The 24,716-nt window shown below is 37.2% G+C and overlaps 1 protein-coding gene across 1 annotated transcript; it reads right to left on the reverse strand.

Moving 5' to 3' along the window:
• Positions 1 to 23,592: 23,592 nt before the first annotated feature.
• LOC113334601 lies at positions 23,593 to 24,420 on the reverse strand. Its single transcript, XM_026580818.1, has one exon. The coding sequence runs from the start codon at positions 24,418 to 24,420 to the stop codon at positions 23,593 to 23,595; it is 828 nt and encodes a 275-aa protein (XP_026436603.1).
• Positions 24,421 to 24,716: the final 296 nt, after the last annotated feature.

The following is a 24,716-nucleotide window of genomic DNA, read 5'->3' on the forward strand; positions in this document are numbered from 1 at the left end:
TTCTCCATATTCCCATGTCCCAAAGAAGAGCACGCTTCATCAACATGCTACTTATCTACAATGATTTCTTCATGGATTCATCAACAACAATTATTATTATTTCATTCAAGGAGATGCGCACAAAAAGATACTTACATCGACTTCTTCATCAGTAATGGATTCCTGAATTTTTCCCGGGAACAAGTTGAAGACCGTCAATCGATGGAGCAAAAGTCTGAAAAGAAATAACAAACCTTGGTCTCGTGATCCTAATTGCACGGTAAAATTCATGACACAAGGAGCGCTAACAACTCACCAAAGAAACGGCTGGGGACTGCACGTTATTTGCTAACCTCTTTTAGTCCTTACTTCTGGGTTCTCCGCTCCCGTAGACTTTCTTCCATTTACGTGGAGTCTACATTGATCTGGGATTTCACTATACGATCATCCTACGGTAAAGCTAATAAAATAACCAGAAGTACAACTCGGTGTGAAGGATCTCTCACCATCACTCAGAGGTCCCAGGAGTACCATTTATTAAAGTTTCATCCGTAGAGATGTCATCCCTGGAAACGTCGTCTTTGAAAGTGTCATCATGGGAGTCAGTCATTCTTGCAAAGTGGCTGTGACAGATGCATAACATTCAACGCATCATTCATACAAAGCGCAGGATTCAACAAAACAATGAATCATGGAATAGAGATGCTCACATCAGCGTCTGCAAAAATGGTAATCCCCAACTCTTACCTATTTTACGATTTCACTAGACTTTAGTGATGAAACGAAACTTCGAAAAATTGCTCACTCCTTCAAACCTGCGAATACGAGCAAAACTTATCATTCTAGAGTCAACACTGACTTTTCACAAAACTATGAATAGTTCACATAACCTTTCATGTGAACATTCGCTGATTTTCTACATGTGTGCATACACTATAAAATCACCAAACTCATACATACATTATTTCATCACATATACAATTGTTTGCTTTCAGCAATTTCTCAAAAATCATAAATTGATTTTCATAAAACCGTGAAAAACCCACAGAAATTTTACTATGTGAACATCCACTGATTTTCCAAAATTGGACAAACGTCCATTCTTTAATTGTGAAAACTCAGACATTATTTCACCATGTATGATTCTCTACTTTCAACAGTTGTTCAAAATCAAAACATTGATTTTACAGAAAATATTTTTAACGTGAAACTCACGTAAATTTGAAAATATATATTTTGCTCCCTTGTGCGAGCATCCGTCTTTGAAACAAGAGCATATTTTCAAAAAATAAAAAATTTCATGAAAGCTCATGGACAAAATTTATGTCATTAGACTCAGGTCTATTTTGTTTGTTTCTTAAACTAACGAACGTCTGTTCCTAAAACAAGGATTTCCTTTTTTTTGTCTGAGCCCATAAACGCTAAACTGAACAAAAACTGGACTTTCAACAGACCAAATCAGCGATGCTTCATCTCCGTGCTCACGGAATCACACTCTATCATACCATCAGGGTCCTCACCCAAACATTTGCTCGTACATGACACCATTTGAGCAAATCGAGGATTCTGACGATACCTTTGTAGAAAGAGTTCAACCACTGATCTCGTCGACTGAAAATCACCATTTAATGCTTACTGCGGAACATGACTGTTCTTCACTAAGCAGGGGACTTAATGTAGATGGTGGATTTTCAACAAAGGGCAAAAACCATAAAATCATGAGGCATGTTTTTGAAATGGCTTTCAGGCATGCAACGATTCATATTTTATGAAGCCATGATGAATATGTTTTCGAAAAGTCTCCACCAGCTGAGTGTTCGATCCCTGGCATTTCGTCGTGACCTCTATGCAGAATAAAGTATTTGGGCGGTTCTCCGTAGATTGAGAGCGTAACGCCTTCATGACGTCGGTGATACTCACTGTTCCATGACTGCAGGAGAGAGAACCACCTCCACATAGAAGAATAGTTGGGCGTTGGACGCCTTCAGTACGTCGTTGACACTCACCGTTCCCTGATTATGTGGAGAGACTGTGCATAGATTCAGGCGGTTCTCCGTAGATTGAGAGCACTAACACCTTCAGGTTGTAAACAACATCGTGACTCCCTGACTATGCACCATTCAGAATATATGTGACGCTTTAACTGGATAACATGTTTTCTGCAATAGATTAATCCTGTCGTGACATTCACTACTGAATTCCCAGAATAATCTATTATTGCTCCTATTCCATGGTCGAATCCACGGACTGATCCCATGGAATGGCAATAACAATTGCTCCTATTCCATGGTCGAATCCACGACTTTATCTCATAGAATGGCAATAAAACAACTGTGCTATCTCATTACTCCGATTTCATGATCGAATCCACTGATCTCATGAAATGGTAATAGATAATCTTAATTACTCTGATTCTATGGTCGCATCCATGATCCCATAGAATCGTAATGCTTGTTTTATTATTCTGAATTCGTAGTCGAATCCACAGCTGATCCTGCGAATTAATAATGAACAACTATTCATTTTTATTACTCAGTTTCATAGATTATTCTCCACTGAATTCATATATTAGTAATAGATACTCAACAACCGGGCACCTGGACCATCACTAAGTAAGCCCCACAAAAATGGTGCGAGTGTACTCGACAATGATGCACGACTGAGCACCCGGATGCACGAACGAGTGTCCAAAAATATGAAATAATGAGGAATCCTTCGCAAAACAGGAGAAAACAATAAATATTAATAAAATAATAAGGGACGCTCAGGGCCGGGCCCACCAGCCGGTCGGCCGACCGTGCCCTATCCATGGTCGGTCCGTGCCTCTCCCATTATTTTCCTTATTTTTTGTTATTTCATGAACTCCCGAAAAATCCTTGGTTTTAGCAACTTTCCTTGTTTTTGCAAAACTCGTGAATTCTTCATAACTTGATGGATTCACGAAATAATATTATAAAATAAGGAAAGGTGTGCGGACCGGGCAACCTAACCGGCTGGCCATGCCTAAGCCGTGGCCGGTCCCACACCTTACAATCCTTAGCTTTTTATAATTATTATTCCCTAATCTCACGAAACTCCTCCGTTTCAACAAAAACTCGTGGATTCTCCATAACTTCAAGGATTCTCCATAACTTCAAGGATTCATGAAAAATAATAAAACAGGGAAATGTGTGCGGGACCAGGCAACCTAGTCGGCCGGCCATGCCCTAGTCATGGTCGGTCCCACACCTTGCAACCCCTAATCTTTCATAATTATTATTTTCCTTAATTCATGAAAATTCTGGGGTTTGAGAAAAATTCATGATTTCTCCATATTTTCTCGAATATTGCTCAAATCACGAAAAACCAAAAGCCAACATAGTCACACGACTGGCTAGCCTCTCACGAAAATTTTAAATATTAAAACACTTTTATTTTAATATTCTCAAAATATTGATGAATTGAGCATACATGCTCATTCTAACAAAAATCGAGAATTCTCAGTCAAGATGAAACTCTTCTGAAAATTCACTATGTTGCTCGAACGCGCATCAGAAAATACTGAAACTCTCAGTATGGAAACACGTACACCATGGCAACATGTGTATTCCTTCATGACCGACCAGAGTCATTTCTAGGTCTTGCACAAATCCGGTCTCACAGGTTTTCATAATTCTGACCTAATTTGCTCAATTGCTCATACTGGGCCCGAACTCCCTCCAACCAGTTGGGGGATTCTCCAAATGACCAACAACTGGTCTTGTGACCACCAAGATCCGGTCCCATGCTCTCTTGGTCGGTCCTCATCTCTCATACCTAGGTTTTGTCACTTAATGCTGAATCCAACAATATTTCAATAAATGATGAAACCAGCATTTAATCATCGTTCTTTCACCAACTCTCAAACTGAGAACCCTGGTGCGTGATCACTCGAGTATTGGGCACCCATGGACACTCATCACCCCATGCGGTCGGTCCCTCCTCACTCATGACCAATTTTCAGCAATTCACCAATTGATGAAGGATTGATAAAAAATTAGGGTTTCGAACAAACGCTCCACGAATCACCATTCTGAGCAATTTCAAACACAAAATAATATTGATTCAGCAATCAACGTCCAAATTAATAATATTCGGTAATTCACCAATATTTTTGATTAATATTTTATTGGGTCACAGCACCAGTAAATAATTCGTCGAATTGAGCAATACTTGCTCAGTTGCTCGAGTATTGATCCAACCATCAATGTTCAGTAATTCATCAATAGTTTGTTGAATTGAGCAACACTTGCTCAGTTGCACACCAAAATTATCAAATTCGTCGAATTGAGAAATACTTGCTCAATTGCTCGACAAACTCTCAATATTCAGCAATTCGTCGAGTTGAGCAATACTTGCTCAGTCGCTCTAGTCATTAATTCATTGACATCTCAGAGAACTACATGTTCAATCCATGAATCACTGAGCATTCACCTCTTAAGCTCGATTCAACAAAACTAGACTCACAATCTAAATTAGTCAACAAATGACTAACGAATACACGTATGCCTTGCAGACTCCACGATTCGTGAAATATCAATCACGTCACAAATGGGGAGATATCAATTAGGGTTTTGGTCTGGCGGTCTACGGCACGTGGATTCATCCACAACGAGAAATATGCGTAAGTCGTGTAAACGGTTGAAGGAGTTAGCAAAGTAGTGGGTGCACGATCAGTCAAGTCTCCGTACGACATGGAACTGACTTTACCACGATCTCCCACTTTTCCACTCTTTCACTCAAGAAACCGTCACACTTACAGGGATTAGTGGTACATCATTCTGGAAATATAAATAAGTCTAAATCGAGGACATCGGGATATCATCAATCATCGATTATCATCATTATCCGTCAACAACTCGATATAAACTTATTTACAGAACTCAACTTCAGCAGTTCAGCAATATTGCAGAAACCTTCAACACACCCACAATCCTTGATCATCACTGATCCCACACAACTCTCAGCTTCCCTCCTACATATCAACCCATCTCCCTCTTTGCGGCCGAATTGACTCTGGAACGGCCATTATCTTGGTTTAACCGGAGTCATACAGATTGATTTCCTGAATTTAAGCACACCCTTTGCCGCGGTGCATCTGTGTGAGGTTCAGTAGTTCGCTCGGTTGAGGAGTCTCGACAGCACGCTCGACTCTCCACTTTCCTAGAAAACCAGCAAACCGTTTTTCCCCATCTACAATAGGGAATTCGTTTCTAGGACTTGGGAGCTTGTCGATTTTAGACTTAATAAAAGAAAATACTAAAACTAGCAAAAATATGTAAAAGAAGGTAACAAGAGTAAGAGTTACTGGGACTCAGGATTTCATTGTTTCTCATATTCATGTGGTTCTGAAATTAATCCTAGGATAATTATGGCTCAAATAATAAAATTCATTAACTCTTAATATTTGCCAAGATAGATTTTTAAAAGCAATCACTGTAAATCTAGATCATGGGACATCAAATCATTTATGCTAAGTATGACCCATCAATTGAAATAACAATCATTCAATACAAATCATGAAACAATTAATAAACAGTGCAACAAGTAAATAAAGAATTAATTTAAGTTACCACCACATAGATGAAATCCAGCTTCCTCATTTGTCCCAGTGATGGGGTTTAGCTCATCATGGTAGAAACACACTCAGAAGATTTTTCATTGCTCAAAAAGGATTTTTTATTGAAGAAATATGAGAAAAAGAATTAAAGCAGCTCAACTACAACGTTTATAGTTGTTGCAGATTGAGTGTTACAGAGATAATAAGACTTCTGGATTACGACTGTTTCTTTTGCTGTTGATATGCGACAGTCCTATGCGACTGACTTCGACAGGCATTTGTTCTTCGGCTTCTTCTTCCCTGCACCAGCAGATAACTTTCTCTGCGCTTCTTCTTCTCGGCTCTGCAGCCTTTGCTAACTTCCCCCAACTCTCGACAACCCCTTTATGGTACTTTAATAACATATATATACTCAACAGGCCGATAAATCACGAAAATCTCGTCTCTTTTTCTCCACCGCAAGTCACCGGAATATTTGATTCTTTATTTTCTTTCTTTTATTTTCCTTCTTACGCATCTTCTCTAGGTTTCCAAAACTTCCCGAACTTCCATTTGATAGAACCAAATATACAGGGAATATATTCCCTCGTGAACACCTGAGATATTTACTTCCCTGCGTAACAAAGAAACTTCCCTTTTTACGTGAATAATTCCTTTACCATCCCTGTTTAACTCTAATAGGATATTTCAAGTAACTTCCCGTGAAAAACTCCAATGAAATCTCGCTGAAGCCTTGTCCAAAGCCGCTCCAGAACTCCGAGTACTTTCTTTCCCTGTTAGCCGAGAACCGATTATCCAGCCCAATTTATTCCGTTAAATATCTTATACCAACTCTGTTTAGACAATTACAGTCCAACGCAACAAAGTTTCGTGATTGAATCTATGCCACACCAGCCCAAAACTCAAACCCTAAATTACATTCGTGACTGCACATTTTCCCACCAATTTTAGTTTTAAATGGGGAAGATGAAGGTCGCCCCTTAACCAATGATGGAGTGCGAATAGCAATTTGGGTGCCCCTTAGTAATTTGGTTACCCCTTATCCACTTTCGGGTTCCCTTTAGCAATTCTTATGGGGGTGTAAATATGACTTTTATGGGGAGTCTCCAACATACTCCCAGGGTGCCTATAGTGCGTCTTCTGGGTGCCTTTAATAATTTTCTCCCAAGACCACTTTTCGAGCCAATTTCTCCGCAAGAGCTTATTTCTCCAAAAACACCTACAAAAACATAAAATGCCAAAATAAATACAAAAATGGGTACTAACAATATAGAAAATCGAGATCAAAATAGACATATAAATGCGTCTATCAGTTCTCATCCACATGCTTGATCTCCTTGGCATCTTCAATGCGACTCGAAATCTTCGTCACTTCCAAGTACTCCATGATCTTAAAGGTTGTAAGTTCAGCATCACAGTTGTTGAAGATTCGTAGGTATAACAATGAGAAAATAAAATATAAATCATTGTTATACAGTGTCATAGTATTATTACACAACATCAAAGTTCAATTGTATCACATCAAAGTTCAATTGTATCACAACTTTGAAAACAATACTATGGTGATATATATCACTCCCCCTTAGTCAATACATATCTCAACATGAAAACCACTCCCCCTTACATAATGATCCGTAAACCATATGTATTTTTAGTGTGAACTACACATTAATTCTCCCCCTTTTTGTCAAAAAAATTGGCAAAAGTACGAAAATTACTGGGATCCTAATGAAATTTCCACGGAGATACTTCATGACCAAAAGGTGTATTAACATACCAACAAATTTAGATGCAATCATATAGCCGAAGCTAAATGCATTCATCAAGGAGTTAATAAAGATACAAGATAACCCCTAAATATTCCACAGCTGCACTCCCATAGAGATTTGAAAATTAAGCACAAGTTAAAAATGAACTCTCCCCCACAAAGGCGACCTTACTTTCACAAGAAAAGAAGGATTTCTTTTGGAAAAACAAATCACATGAAAAACATGAATTTGAATCCAAATATATTCAATTGAAATAACCACAAGAGAACCCATGGTTAGTTCGATCGAAAAATACAACCAAATTAATCACAAGAAATCCCATGATTAATTTAATTGAAATACACAACCAAATTAACCACAAAGTGATCAATTCAATTGGCCATGCTCGACATAAGAGAACTTACGGAGAAACAACTAAAATAACCAAAAGATAATGATTAATTTAGTTGGTGATGATCGACATAGGGAACCTTACGGAGAAACAACTAAGTTAATCATAATAGAATGATCAACTCAGTCGGTTGTGCTCAACATAAGAAACCTTATGGAGCAACACAGTATATGCACAAAAATGTGGATCGGAGATCAACCAAATACTGCGGAATAGACAAGGATTCATCCTATTTTCCGTCACTATTTGCACAATGACATACAATAGGCTTCATCCTTGTAAACAAAAGTTTTATCCTTTCTTCCATCAAAATATGACATAAAAGGCTTTCACTTTTGTTTTTCCAAAAGTTCATTCTATCTTCCATCAATACATTCATATCGACATAATAGAGATAACTTTGTGTTATAGCATTGCTCGGTTGAACCCACCAAGCGTTGGTATGTCAAGTTTGGTTATCATATTTTAGTGAATCAAAACTCATGTTGAGAGTCGCTTGATTATGTACTAGAGTCAAATTCGTATAGGTTAGCTTGAAAGTATTAGGATATGAGACATTACAAGTATTGTGAAGACTTGAACATGTGAAGAAACAAGGATCTACAACGACAACAATCATCCTTCCATTTGAGGTTAGTGATATTTGGCTTGAACAGTTTCATTCCCTAACGTATCTTTCAAGTCGTGCATGTTGAAAACATAACTGCGAAGCATATTTGAACTCTAGATAGACATAGTATTAAGGAATACAATACGAGGTTTATTGCTTAACCATTAAACTTTGTAGATAAGACATCACCATAATCATTTGAATGTTATTGTGATTATGTATGGGTATGAGGTGAGGATTTCATCCTAGGGAACAATGTTTTACATGTGTTCTAATGAAGTAAGTTCATAAACTTGTTTGTGAACCGAAAAGTAAATTGCCAGGTGTTATTGGTTTTGTTATTCATTTCATATCTTATGAACAACCAATATGTGTGATTGAGTATAACTGCTTACAAATTGTTTGTATTCTTGGTAGAACTATTCACAAAGGCCTGACTTATGTATTGGTATGACTTTTATTAGTGAAACCGATCTTAAGTAATCACCTGAGATGGTATGATCGGGTTTATGTTTTGTCTGACCAAATTTGGGAAAGGGGAACCGATCCTAGTAAGAGGTGCAGTACATCGCAAAGGGGAACCGATCCTTGTGTGAGGTGCAGCAAGGTTTATAGCAGAAAGGGGAACCGCTCCTATGAACATGTGCAACACGTTTTTAGGCAAAGGGGAACCAATCCTATGGACATATGCAACACATATAAGTTAGATACCATAAATATGTGGGGAACCGATCCTAGTACCTAGTCAACCGAATTTTGGAAAGCTAGTGTGACTATGCACAGTACTCACATGGAGGTAGAACCGAAACTTGGTTTGGTAGAACCGTTGAACCCATGATTGTGATTGAATGTTTGTTTGATCAATCGCATAGTTCTTTAAAGTCAGATGAACCAATTCTAAACTTGTTTGGAAGTGTGGCAAATCGGTTTCAAGGTTGTAAGTGTGAAAGAGAACTTACAAAGCAAGGATGTCGACATACTTTGAACACGTGCTGTGAATGTTTATTTCTTTAATTGTTCAAAGTTATTCCTTAATAGCTAAAGGAAGAAAATCCCAGGATCGAAACATAAGTAAGTTAAGAATATTTTAATTAAGGTTATTAATTTCATTTTGTAGGGAAATACAAGAATTAGTGATGTGCATTTACTAATTAGATTTTCCGAGAGATTTCGATCATTATTTTTGGACAGAGCATTTCCAAGAATTATGAAAACCGAATTTGTGCTTTAATGAATATCTTTTGAGAATATTTTCGGTTTTGGAAATTCCTTGGTGTCCAAACTTCCTTGTCTATAAATACTTGAAGTTTGCCTTTCTAATAAACTAATCCTTCGTAACAACAGACTTCTTCTTTTGTTGTTGTTACTGGTGTAGCCGCATATTCGGAGAGGAGAGTAACCTAACTAGGAGAAATCTCTTACGGCCGCTCAGTTTAAAGTCTTCTTTGGGATTGATAGGCTCTAGCGTGTACCGTTGGTGGGAAACTAGATAATTGCAGTTTATCTTCTGTTTTCGATTGAATTGATTGACTAACGGTGGTTGAAATCTGATTGCACCTAGTTTGTTTATGCTTGAGAATCTTCTCTTCTGATATAAGATTCACTCAAACTAGTTCAGAGTTTCGACAGGGATATTTAGACTATTGTTAGTGCTAAAGACGATCTTGTGATAATCCATTGGTAACATACTTTGTTCTGAGCGTGATTGATCACAAGAGATTCAAGTGATTGTGTGAAGGTTATTATTGAAGATCTAAGAAGATTTGAAGACAAAGAAGATATTGATTTGTGGGTTCATAATCTTTGGTGTGCACAATACTTGTTTCGGTAAAAGAGGATCCAATTAATAATCAGTTTATCCTTCTGGTAGATTGGATTGATTAATTGAGTATATCGACATCAACAGAATTCTTTGGATTAAGAGTGTTGTTGGGTTAATCTTAAACGATTACTTCGGTAATTGAACATAAGACAGATCTAAGGACCTGACGAAGGAGTTTATGTTAAGATAAACAGAAGAGCCTTTGTCCGACTCATATCACTTGGTTGAAAACAGTTGATGCCAAACATATTTGTTGTTCCTTTACTGTTTGGAATACGAACCAAAGGAATTGTTCCAAGTACGTGACTTATTTATAAGTTGGAGGCGTGGGAATACAGACGGAACTAGGTGAACTATAGGTTTAGTTGCTTGGTCTCAACTATACAAAGTTAGGTGTAATTTTTTGTAGCGGCTTAATCCTGAGATTATTCAATTCTGGAAAAGGTCCCGGGGTTTTTCTGCATTTGCGGTTTCCTCGTTAACAAAATCTTGTTGTGTCATTTACTTTATATTTCCGCATTATAATTGTTTTATTATAATTAAAGTAAATTACACAAACGTTAATTCCTATTTACTTGATAAGTGAATCTATTGTGTTTGGTTAAGTCCGAACCTTTTTATCAAGTAACATACTTTGTTGTTGTATTGTCTCGATATCGTATCCATAGACGATCACACGAAGTGTGAACCGATTAGTTGTATTGTCTCGACTCAGTCCATAGACAATCACTTTCGGAGAAAGGACTTATAGGTAGGAAAAGTTTTAGCTTGAGGTATATTTGGGTACCCTCGCCTTTTCAATTAGTATCAGAGCAGGCAAACACGAAAAGATCTAACAATCTGTGTTTGGTACGATCCAACCTATAAGAATGAACTCGAGTTCTCATGAATCGACTTCAATTAACATACCGCCAAGATTTGACGGAACAAACTATCTATGGTGGAAATCTACTATGAGATATTTTCTTCAATCACGAGACTTTAATACTTGGATATTAGTCGTCGATAGTTATATTCGTCCAAAGATAGAAAATTCGGAAACTGAGTTTAAACGCTTAGTAGAATTTTCGAACGAAGAAAAGGCACTTGCAAAGCAGAATTCAGATGGTTTGAATGCGATTATGCATGCTGTAAGTCGTGATTTACAACATCATGTGTCAACATGTCAAACTTCAAAAGAAGCTTGGGATAATCTTCAGATCGTATCTGAAGGAAATTCATCAGAGAAAGAATCTAGACTTCAAACTCTCACTTCCGATTGGGAAAACCTTCGAATGGATGACAACGACACTTTTGAAGAGTTTCATATTAAACTCTCTGAGATAATTAATGCCTCTTTCTCGTTAGGAAAGACTATTTCTGAAAAAGATATAGTATGCAAGATTCTCAGATCGTTGCCATCTAGATACGATTCCAAAAAGCATGCAATCATTGAAGCTAATGATCTTCCATCTCTTTCTAGAAGTTCCCTAGTTGGAAAACTGAAGGTATTTGATCAAGAAAATCTGTCTAAGCAAAAGGATAATCTGGCCTACAAAGCCTTTAAAAGGGTTCCGACTGAATTTTCGAAAAGCTTTAAAGATCACGAAGATCAATCTGATGAAGATGAAGCTGAAATAAATCATCACTTGTCTCTTATTACTCAACTATTCAAAAACAAAACATGTTCCTTCACATAAACGTGACAACACATGGGATGATGATGATATCTGATATCATTCCTCAATGCTACAAGTGTATGGGATTTGATCAGATTTCTCCAGACTATCCAACCAAGGACACACAGTGGAAAAGGAATGGTTACACGCCACTCTTGATTATTGTCCTAATGAGAATGATCAAGTTGATGAGATAGATCATGTTGCAACTATTGCAGAAGTCTATGAATCTGAAATTCTTCCAACTATAAACACTCAAGAAGAGTTTACCCCTTCGATTTTCGAGGAGATAATTCCATGTAAAGATAAAAGAACTCACCTTCTTAAATCTGACATTTTTGAAATAAAATCATCATTTAATCAAATCAAGCAGAGTTTTCTAAATGATAAAAAAAAAAAAATCAACAAGCGACTAAAGAAAATCGAAGTTACTCAATGCTCTGGAAAAGCGCAAGTGTCTAAACTCATCTTCGATATTCATTATTGCTAAGATGAGATCAGGAAGTTAAAAGCAGAAAATCAGAAACTAAGAGAAAGACTCAATTACCTTGAAAAATCATCACCATGTATGTATGATTCAAGAGACAAGAAGTTGAGGCTAAACAATTCTCAAGGATCTAAATCCAAAAAAAGTAATAGTTATGATGTTTGCTTCTTGTGCAAACAAAGTGGGCACTTTCAAAGGAAATGTCTGAATACTAAACAGAGAAAGGGACTGTATAAAACCAGAAAATCAAGATATAAGCTTAGATCAAAGGTCTCTTAGAAACAAGAGAATAAGCTCTTTGAGCATCATGATCTCACATCGAGATTAATAGGTGAATCTAAATGTTCAAACACATTGTTGAAATCTTCAAGGGAAGAAGTTTCAACAACCAATTTGTGACAGCCTAACCTGTTATCATAAATCCTTACTTGTTACCCTTGATAGTATACAGTAAGGATGTAGATGTAAATATTTGGATAAAAATATTTCTAAAAATTGATTTTTCGGTTATGAATAATATTCTCAAAGATCTTTGAGAAAAAGTTGTAGAGCTTATAAGAGGTAAGATATCTTACTTCATTTTCATAGTTTTCTAACATTGCTTCGTCTTGAGTCTTCTGATGGCGATTTTGATTCATCTCCAGAGATTCAACATGATGCTCCTAATGAAGAGATCTCTTCTCTCAATGATAATATTCTCAAGAATCTCTCACTAAAGTTAGATCTAATTTTATGTGAAGTAAGGAAGATGGAAAAGGATCTGCGTAAGGAAGTTAAAGAAGTCAATGACAATGTTGTTAATCTTGAATCAAGACTTGTGATTATAGAAGATGATTGGAGTCCGCTAAAAACTGTTGATCCGGTTTCAGTCTTGAAGGAAAACTCTAAAAAGTCGAGCTTAGAGTTTCAAAAATGAGAAAAATAGACATCAATTTTTGATTTCTTTCAAATGATTGTATTGGTCTATTATGAATAAAATAATTTGATTGGTAATTTTTTTTGTGATAGTTTTCGGTTTACATAGCATGTGCTTGAATGCTTTTATCTTATTGCTATGTATGTTTATGGGATGTTTGATTTCGGTTTTACTACCTTAATATCGATCTCATATGTTGTGAACCCTTGTGGTTTGGGTGACTTTTTGGTATAGCAGGATTAAGTTCTAGCCCATGTTGGTAGGCTTTATCAAAGTATCATGAGGGGTTCTGGTATAAACAATATGTGAAAAAGTCACAATATGTTGAATCGGTTATGGTTTAGCATAAAAGCATATGTGTTTCGACGGTTTTCAACTTTTGCTTGCAATTGTTAAAACCGATTTTCAACCTTTCTCTGGTAAAGGTTGGTTGTTGTTATTCTTTTGCTTTTGCATAAGGATGACAACATGATGATGTTTCGATATCAATTCTCCATGGACGAAGATGCAATCATATTGGAGAAGTGGATGCGAAATTTGAGGTAACAATCTTGTTAGTTAATTGTTTTCTTGTTTAAGAAAACCCTGAGTTTATTTTATATATATTTATTGCTTTTGCTTAACCAAATTTTGGTTCAATTGATGTTTTTTCCATGATGTGTGTGTGGATGTGTGTGATTCAATTGGTTCCGGTTAAGAAAAACTATTGTTATCTTGCTTTATTATGTGGTATCAATTGTTTAGGCTTACAAAATTTCGGTGCAATTGCGGTGCTTTTAATGACTATGTTGTTTCAATTGCTTCCGGTTGAGGTGAATAATTATGCAAGTTGATTTATGTTGGTTTGTATGAATTATTTATGGATTAACGATATAAAAGGTGTACAGGATGAGTTGTTTAGTCCAATTCGATTTCGGAGAAGATAAACTAAGTTAATTATGATCTTAGTTAGACTTATCGAAGTGAGGTTTCGGTTATTCAAGTTTAATCGAATGCCTTAACAAGAAATGCTAGTTAACTAACCTAGTACTTGTCTTGTTTAAAATTGAAAGGTCTAAGTTTATGGATAATTAGAACCTGATGAGAAAAATAGAGTTATCTTTATTTTGGTCTTATCGAATTAAGCGGTTGTTTTTGAACAATCGGTTTAGCAAAGGGACTAAGGTGCTTAGTTGATTTTTGTTTTGCTAAACTAAATTGGAAAAATTGTTTCGGACAATTGTTTCCTTGGTAACATATCAAAATAAAACTACTTGTAGTTTCGGTTTTGATATTGGTTATCAGAACATGATGTGCGGAACCCTCGTGCCTAACTCTACAGGTTGCAAGTTTATTTTGAGATTTGTAAGATTCTTTTCGTGTTGTCCATTATTTTCTCGTTTCCTTGTCATTTTGTGACAAAAAGGAGGAGAAATATATGGAGTAAACAAGTGATACTGGCATTGATTTTATATTGATTGGTATCACTAAGGAAAAGAACATTGGCGCTTGAACGTCTATCTAACGAAAGAGTGAAAGAACATACTAAGGGGGAGTAACATGTCATATGAATTGGTATAACAAAGACGCGCGTATTGAATATCTACTTATCTTCCTTAGGGGGAGTATTTGCTTTGTTATAATGTCAACAGCGGTATTTTCAATGATTGAATGTAAGCAGTTTATTGTGTTGTTGAATCGGGAATCAAGCGTATGTGTAATGAATTCTTGTAATTTGTTTATCCATATGATGTAAGAGTTTTGTCACTAAAATTGACAAAGGGGGAGACTGTTAGAGCATTGCTCGGTTGAACCCACCAAGCATTGGTATGTCAAGTTTGGTTGTCATATTTTAGTGAATCAAAACTCATGTTAAGAGTCGCTTGATTATGTACTAGAGTCAACTTCGTATAGGTTAGCTTGAAAGTATTAGAATATCATACATTATAAGTATTGCGAAGACTTGAAGATGTGAAGAAGCAAGGAGCCACATCGACAACAATCATCCTTCCATTTGAGGTTAGTGATATTTGACTTGAACAGTTTCATTCCCTAACGTATCTTTCAAGTCGTGCATATTGAAAACATAACTGCGAAGCATATTTGAACTCTAGATAGACATAGTATTAAGGAATACAATACGAGGTTTATTGCTTAACCATTAAACTTTGTAGATAAGACATCGCCATAATCATTTAAATGCTATTGTGATTATGTATGGGTATGTGGTGAGGATTTCATCCTAGGGAACAATGTTTTACATGTGTTCTAAGGAAGTAAGTTCATAAACTTGTTTGTGAACCGAAAAGGAAATTGCCAGGTGTTATTGGTTTTGTTATTCATTGCATATCTTATGAACAACCAATATGTGTGATTGTGTGTAACCGCTCACAACTTGTTTGTCTTCTTGGTAAAACTATTCACAAAGGCCTGACTTATGTATTGGTATGACTTTTATTAGTGAAACCGATATTAAGTAATCACATGAGATGGTATGATCGGGTTTGTGTTTTGTCTGACCAAATTTGGGAAAGGGGAACCGATCCTAGTAAGAGGTGCAGTACATCACAAAGGAGAACCAATCCTTGTATGAGGTGCAGCAAGGTTTATAGCAGAAAGGGGAACCGATCATATGAACATGTGCAACACGTATTTAGGCAAAGGGGAACCGATCATAGTACCTAGTCAACCGAATTTTGGAAGGCTAGTTGACGAAGTGTCAATTCGCAAATAATAATTTCTACTTCTCTTTACACTAGCAAGTAGTATAATGAAAGCAGATTCGTCCTAACGGATGAAGCAAAAGTTGGTATACAAATATTCTTAGCAAAAACGATTTTTGTTGCAGAAATTATGAAAATTGTAAATTGTATTCAAATATGAGATAAGATTGATTAAGGATTCATTCTAGACCACGGAATATAAATTAAAGTGACATATAACTACGTTCTTCGCATTATCTCATTACTAACAACCCTTGGATAATTAGTAAGCTCAACTATCCCGTTAGTATCCCCTAAGCTCACCGGATACAGAAGCGCTCGATTACCGTATTCTACTTGCCAAGTTTCCTAGAAGTACGCTCTCTAGGTGTGACTTAAACAAATGCTCTAAGTTTTGTAAGATAAGGTTGCTCCCAGTGATGAATTCAAAATCTTGAATCACCTAATAGTGTCAATTTCTACATACGGGTACTAACAAAGTCCCATCATCAATACCCATATATCGCTACTTGCGTTTATAGCTTCTAGAAAATTACGGGTCGAAGAAATTCTAAACTAGCAATAGAGGTATGAATTAATCATTCAATTTCGAACTTAAACAATTAAAACATAACTCATAAACAATATTAGCATAGTAGAAATCAAACAATAATGAAAATAATTGTGAAAGAAGAAGCTATTTCATATCGATTGTAAGTTCATATTCCGGGCTTTGAAATCGTCCTTAATCAAAAAATTGAATTAGCTACTCATAGTCATAAGTTCTTAACAATGTCTTAAAAGATTGTTTTAAAAAGAAGAAATAGGGTTGAGAATAAACCTAGGCAGCAAACAAGTTGTTGTTGTGTAGAACAGATGCAGGCGAGCTTCTTCTGGTCAAAGAAAAGGTAGTTGTTCTCTGTAATTTGCGCCTCCTTTTATATCTGTTTTCCCCCTGCAATTTCAATACCTAACAGACCCATATCCACCAACGATCACATCCGTTCATCACATAAAACAACAGCTACAGCTCCTCTTTCTTTGGCTGACTTATCGCAAGAAAACAAACCCAAATCCATACAAACATGGACTGAAATCCTCACATAACTCTGCACCCGATACTCCGCACTCATCCCAACTTCTAAATCTGACCACAATACATAGCTGCAAGACATAGACTTCCATTCAACCATGGTCACAACACCCGTTCCTTTGCCTGATTTCTTTTCCGGCTGAAACACAGCCCAATACTCAACCAAAACCCCACGAAAATATAGCACCAATACAAGTCTTTCACTGCCATCAAACCATACCCTGCTGCAACATTTCTTGCGACTGATTAGCACACGAGAATCTCACCAACATCAGCTCCATCTATGTCCATAACCGCCACTGCTTTAAGCCATCTCTGCCACGTTCTTTCAATCTTCAAACATCTCTCAAAACCCATTACAAAGACCTACAAATGCACCGCATCAATACCCAGAAATGAGTGACAGCAGATGAACTTGAAGTGGTAAATAAAAGGTCATTCAGGCCTTCGCTCGAACAGATTACATGCCATTCTATTCTTGCTGTAGCTTTTGGATTTGTATAGCTTCCTAACTCACCCAAATTCCTGTAAATTCAGTTCACCACAAACCCATAGTTCAGAAACTAATCAACAAACACAAATCTTCAATTTCAGTCCCAATTATCAGCCAACAACGCCATTATCTTCTCTGGTTCAAACTAGTCTTGAAACTCCATCAACTGCTCAGTATTTTCGAACCCAATTCTGCCAGCAACTTGAGCTGTAATCATCTCACAAAATCAAACCACTGGTTAATCCAAGTACCCAACAAAATCCGTGACTTCAGCAGCTCAATTTCCTCCATGTTTCTGGTCTAAAACACCACCAATTCACACCATTCTTCGTTCTTCTTCTCGTATTCAACTAGGGCTCTTGACCCATGGTGAATAGCTATAACGCCGCTGCTTTGCTAGGTCGACGGTGCGGCAACAACAACCACATCCCCTTCTTTGTTTGTTAACTGGTGACAAAAGAAAAGAATACTACGTCTCTGCCCAATTTGGGTCTCTATTGAGACCTAATTTTTCTCCTCTTCACCTGCACATGTGCAGTGTCTTGGTGGTGAAATCCACTATGGGGAAATTAGGGGGAGACCCAAAAAAAAAAATATTCTCATTCTCAGGTCCACAATTAATTTTAGGTACCGTGACACCCATAATTATATGAAATTATTAAAAATGTATGCATGACGGATTATGCATCCGCATGACGGGTTATGCATCAGGAATATAATTGACAACGCAACTTGGATATAACATATCTAAAAATCTGTGTCTTCGAATTTTACAAATTTTATATCGTTGGAAATCTTTTTAAGAAGCTGCGCAACGAGTACAAACAACAATATTAAATTTTTGTTTTTCACGAAAAAATCGGAGGTGATCATCATTTTAGGCAAAATTTCGAAAACTGACTACATAACCATTATGCAGCCAACAAAAAAGATGCATAACACATTCTGCAGACGCATAACGAATTATGCAACCATTTTCTCGACTGCATAACAAATTATGCATATGCATAATAAAGTTATGCATCTATAACAAGTTATGTAGCCATTGTTTTGGTTGATTTTAGTGCGTACATAAAAAAATTGATGCATAATGCATTATGCAAACATATTTTCGGATGCATAACAGGTTATGCATCTATTTTCTCGATGCATAAAAGATTGTGCAACAAATTTCTCGATGGATAATGCATTATGCAGCCATATTTTCGGATGCATAACAGGTTATGCATCAATTTTCACGACTGCATAACATGTTATGCAGATATTATTGTAGGTGCATGACAAGTTGTGCAGTCTTTGTTTTTGTTGGTTTCAATAGTGACGAAAAAGTTGATGCATAACGTGTTATGCAACCGTTTTCTAGACTGCATAACAAGTTATGCAACAAATTTTGTAGATGCATAACAGGTTATGCATCCATTTTCGTAGCTGCATAACAACTTAAAACAACACCCAACAGACTAAAAACCAAATCTTATCTTGACATGTTATGCAGTCATAACAACGTGTCATGCATAACTAGCCACCAACTTCACAGCTCCCCATCTATATCTCGACAAAAATCAGACTTTTCAATCTCGGACAACAAGCACACCCTCATATCCATTGTTGCAGACGTAGAATAAAACATCATAGATTCAAGTCAAATCCTGACAGCAAACCAAGCTGTCGTTGATAATGCTTCTTCTGTCAAAACCTGATGTGCTAAACCCTGTAATGTCGCACCATAAACCGCCTCCAACAATCCTTGTTCGATACAAACACTAAACACCACCAATCTGCAGCCATTCATCTCATAAAACTGACGGCAGCTACACTCTTTCTTAGCTATTTTCAAGGACCCAAACTCTATCCGATGCTGAAACAAATTGGTACCCAAGTTAGCTCACCCTACTGGCTTCTAATTAACGCCACATCCGCTGCAAACAACCCTTGTACTCATCCCACAAATGCACAGCAAACTAGCAAGGAAACGGTGCGGTCAAGCAGCTGCAGCTGGTTATGTTCTTGTTGTTTAGCCTTGACCAAATCTTCCACACCACTAACCAAATTTGCGAATCACTCTGCACCCTTTTCTTCCTTCTTTTCTCACTTCCAGAACTGTACCAAACCCTCACCATAGAAAACATGTATGCTTCGATATCTTGCTGGTTTCAAACCCACGGCAACAGCACACAGCACCCACACAAACATCTGCAGCAGCATTTGTTTCTTCTCCTCTTCTTACACGACCCATATAATCAACAATGCTCATAGCAGCAACCATTGTAACAGCTGCGAACTAGGTGGTAATAAGATGGTGGTTCAGCTTTTCTGTCGAACAGTTGATATACGCTACCTGATGGTGTTGTTGTATGTTGAGAAACCATCTCCTTCAGCTCTCCAATTCCTGCAATTTCACATTCAACACAGCCCAATAACTCCACTTCTTCCAGGAATTATAAACTATACTCATTCATCATCATTTACTGTCACAATCAACCACAGCAACAACATCTCTTGGACAGAGAAAAAGAGGGGATGTAAGAAATTCTTCTTTCCTGGCTCTCTTGAGTTAAAATACAACCCAAACTTCTACATCATCTCGAGCTCCCGATTCTTCAAACACAACCACCAAAACCCATTTAATCAATCAGTCCCAGATCCCCTTTTCTTTGTTGATTCCAGTTTTACAACTTCACCAAATTCCTTATCTGATCTTCTAAAACTTCATTCATAATCAATTACATCAACAGATCAGACCCTAACTTCTTCCTCTCAAACATTACCTCAACTGTAGATGATTCGAATCACAAACGAACCCTTGAATACACCCAATCCAGTTGACAAACGGAGCCAACTTGGTTGCTGCAATTTCTAATCTCAATCGAGATTTTGGACTCCGTCGATAGATAGGAAAGAAATTTGTAGGGAGATACGAATCTGAGAAGAAGAAGAAGAAGAAGAAGAAGAAGAAAAGACCGGGAGAAGAAGAAGAAGAAGAAGAAGAAGAAGAAGAAAAGACCGAAACATAATTTCAGAAATTATGGGTTTGAGAATAATTTTCTTCCAGAAAATGGGTGCGCGCCTGTGTTTTTCTGAGCGTGGGTTTCATAGTAGAAAAGTCTGGGAGAATGGGTCTCCCTGTAGTTTTCACATCCACTATCTATTTATGGCATCTCTGCATTGAACTGGCTACATATCAGTTGTTAAACCCATTATACATACTTTAAAATGCTTGTCTTGTGAACTAGCCATGCAACTCATGTAAACATAGTGCCTTGTTGATTCCCGTTTTCCGCAACTTGGAGACTTGCCATCCCATGATGGCAAGCATTTGTTGACACGACCTTTAACTTTTATGCTCCATTCTGATGCTTTTCCTTCCTCGAGTTCTTCCACCAACAGCATCCGTCTCTTACTTCTCAGATTCACTTCTTCTCTTCAATGCCTCTTCATCACTAAAGTTGTCATGATTTTCAGACAATAATTTGCATGACTAAAGCTGACATGCTTTTCAGACAGGGATGAAGAAATAAGAGCAAATAATGAGAAATAGTTTCGCCTCCAATAGCATTTGCACCTTTTTGCCTTTTAAGCGACGTTTCTTCTTATTTTGTTCCAAACGACTCCAAAGTACCTAAACACTCAAAATCAAACATAAGATACATAATTACAAGAAATCTTAGCAAAGAAAGCATAAACAATAGATAAATATTAAGGTGTTTTAGACACCTATCAAATTCCCCCACACTTAGACTTTTCTAGTCCTCGAGCAAATCAAACAAAGTAATTCTAAAACATGCATACAACTCCGTCTCGTCGAGGCTACGGTTACTCTTAGCATAAATAACAAGCCTTTAAACCTCTAGGTGTACTTAGTGGACGAGTTATAGTCTCGTAAATGTTGACAAGAGGTGTACCTACAAAACCTTTTACTCCAAATTCCAACTACTTGTGAAGAGTCTATGAACGAATCCAAAATGATTACAGGAGGAGGTACCTTGATGCAAATCCAATTTAATATATAAGTAAATAAATCTCTACTCAGAAAGTGGAACAAACCACAATACTCGGAATAACCAACCACAATCACACATGAATAGATTAAGAAGATGGATATAGAGATAGATGTTTGCGAATGTTGACTAAAGTGATCGGTGTTTCCCATATCTGTCTGAAGGTCACCGCCAAGATGAACCTATGAATCCTAATGGATTGAGATAGTGGTCTGAAATCTAATATCAACTCAACTGGCATATACAAGGGAACCAGTAGTCGACAATCTTAATTCTAGATCAACTCGGCTGACAAATACAAGGAAATCAGCGGTCGATTTATTAATTAAAAAAAATAATAATAATAACTTTTTTCTTTATTTTTCTTTTTCACTTTTTTTTTTCTTTTTTTTTCCTTGAATTGACAACATTATTAGATCTTTTGGATCCAAGCGCATGCTTCTTGTCAGCAGATTACATGGTAATTCCCGTGGATCCTGCGTTCAACGCTTGTTTAGGCGACGGAGACAGGGAGAACACACACATATTGCTATCCAAGTGACATTTTTTTTTAAATATACACTCCGGTTGGTCTGATTGGTCTGGTCTCTTTTTTTTTAGTAACTCAATCACTCTATTTCATCCTAGCAGTAATAACAATTCGATGTCAGTAACCCACCAAATCTCTTAGAGAAACAAAAAGATTGCAAAAATAAAAACATAATGTGATATGGTGACATTCCGAGATATGGTAACAACTATCATATTATTTCTAACACATGAGCTCTGTCCGTCCTTTTAGTTAATGGGTTCCTCAACTCCGGCAATCAATATGGTTCCGTCCACTCATATTGGTAGTGTCATCCTAAAGGCACAAGTTTCTAGATTTCGGAGTTTATAAAGCAATTTTTTTCTTTTTTTTCTTTTTTCTATTGTTTTTTTCTTAACCAAAGGCATCAAACTCTAAAAACATATAAATGCTCCCCCACACTTAAACTTACATTGTCCTCAATGTAAAATTTAGTCATTCAAAGTAAATTTCAAGGTGGAAAATTCCGCAAATGATATGCAAAACAAAGATAAAATGCTTAAAAATAAAAAGATAAGGATGAAGATACAAAACCGGTGGGTTGCCTCCCACTTAGCGCTTGGTTTAAAGTCGTCAGCCCGATTTTCAGCTCCTTTGTATTCTTAGCCAGCGTCAGACTCCTCAACAGCAAAACATGAATGCACATCGCTCGGGTATCTCATCACCTCAAAGATGTTGAAGAGTACGACCTCTCCATCGAATTCCATTGTCAAGATACCTTCAAATACATCTATCTTTGTTCTAGCGGTTCTTATAAATGGTCTACCCAACAGCAAAGGTTTAGACGAGGATGAGTTTTCATCACTCATATCAAGAACATAGAAGTCCACAGGAAATATAAGCTCATTAACCTGCACCAAAACATTTTCAACAAACCCTTTCGAGTAGAAATTATATCTATCGGCAAGTTGAATAACTATGCTGGTACTTTTGAGAGGACCAAGATTTAAAGATTCATAAATTGAAGCAGGCATAACACTAATAGATGCTCCTAAATATATCAAAGCTTTTGTAAACCTTGTTTTACCAATTGTGCAAGGTATAGTAAAACTGTCGGGGTCTTTCAATTTAGGTGGGAGTTTCTTTTGAAGATATGCCGAAGCACTCTCCCCCACACTCATTACCGGTCAATTTGTGCTTGTTAGTCCACAATTCCTTCAAGAACTTTGCATAATGAGGAACCTGCCTTATCGCCTCAATTAATGGAATGTTCACTTCGATCTTCTTGAAGATTTCCCAAATCTCCTTGTCCAACGTCTCCTTGTTCGACTTTGCAAACCTGCTAGGAAAGGCGGAGGAGTAGCATAAGTATAAATAAGAGGTTTAGAGTTAGAATTTGTTACCGAATCATCCTTTTTAGGGACTGCTTCGTCCACTTCTTTCTCTAAATCACGTTCATGGGACTCCGGTGATGTTTCCGTTTCTCTACTTGATTTCCACTTCGCAACTCAATAGCATTAACAGTCTCCCTAGGATTCAATGGTTGCGAGGGAAGTTTTCCAGCTGCTTGTGCTTCCAATTTGCTCACGGTAGTAGCTAGTTGACCCATTTATGTTTGCATGTCCTTCATAGCCATCTTCGTCTTTTGCTTATCTTGCGTCATTGTGTTGAGAATGAGATTCAACTTGTCATCTATAATCATGCCTTGAGATTCTTGTTGCGGCCTTTGCAAGAATTGGTACCCACCTTGTTGATTGAAAGGCGGATTGGAAACTGCAGCTTGCTTGTTGGCGTAGATGAAATTAAGATGATCACGCCAACCCGTATTGTATGTGCTAGAATACCGGTCATATATTGGCCATTGCTGATTTTGGTACATAGCACTTGCTTGCTCAACATCTTCGGTGTATGATGGTATTACAGCCGCCGCTATTTTTTGCATCATCTTCTCCATGTTACCCATTCTATGTTCCAAATGTGAAGAATCACCAACTTCATTCACTTTCCTTACCACTGGTTCACCTCGAGTGTAGAATTGTTGAGTGTTTGCAGCCATGTTTTCTAGCAATCTTGTAGCTTCAGCAATGGTCTTGTTGGTGAGTGCACCACCACTTGCAGCATCAATCAAATGTCTCTCATTAGGAAGCAACCCCTCATATAAATATTGAATGACAAGTTGATCACTGATTTGGTGGTGTGGACAGCTAGCTAAAAGCTTTTTGTACCGCTCCCAATACTCATAGAGAGTCTCTCCCGATATTTGCACAATACCAAAAATTTCCTTGTGAATCACTGCCGCTTTTGATGCCGGAAAATACTTCTCAAGAAATAACTTCTTCATCCCATTCCATATGGTTATACTCCCAGGAGGTAAGTAGTACAACCAATCTCCTGCAGAGTCTATAAGTGAAAAAGGAAAGGTTGTCATCATCGCCATATCAGCGTCTGCAGCTATTTGACTCAAACTAGTCACAACATGATGAAATTGTTTCAAGTGACGATTAGGATTTTCTCCCGCTAACCCAATGAATTTGGGCAACAAAGGAATCAACTACGGCTTCAATTGAATGGTTACATCCAGCTGAATACACAGAGGCTGCTGGTCAAGGTTTGGAGAAGTGAGCTCCTTGAGTGTTCTTGGAGCAGGTGGTCGACCTCCCACTGTGTTGTCCTCCTCTTTGTCCGAGTCCGAGAATTCACTTGGTGAAGAACTAGGATGAAGCGGAGTATTCA

Source organism: Papaver somniferum, unplaced genomic scaffold (assembly GCF_003573695.1).
Source record: "Papaver somniferum cultivar HN1 unplaced genomic scaffold, ASM357369v1 unplaced-scaffold_137, whole genome shotgun sequence".
NCBI lineage: Eukaryota > Viridiplantae > Streptophyta > Magnoliopsida > Ranunculales > Papaveraceae > Papaver > Papaver somniferum.

Excerpts from the sequence above, each read along its gene's own strand:
- LOC113334601 (XM_026580818.1), bottom strand. The coding sequence starts at position 24,420 with ATGGCGATGATGACAACCTTTCCTTTTTCACTTATAGACTCTGCAGGA.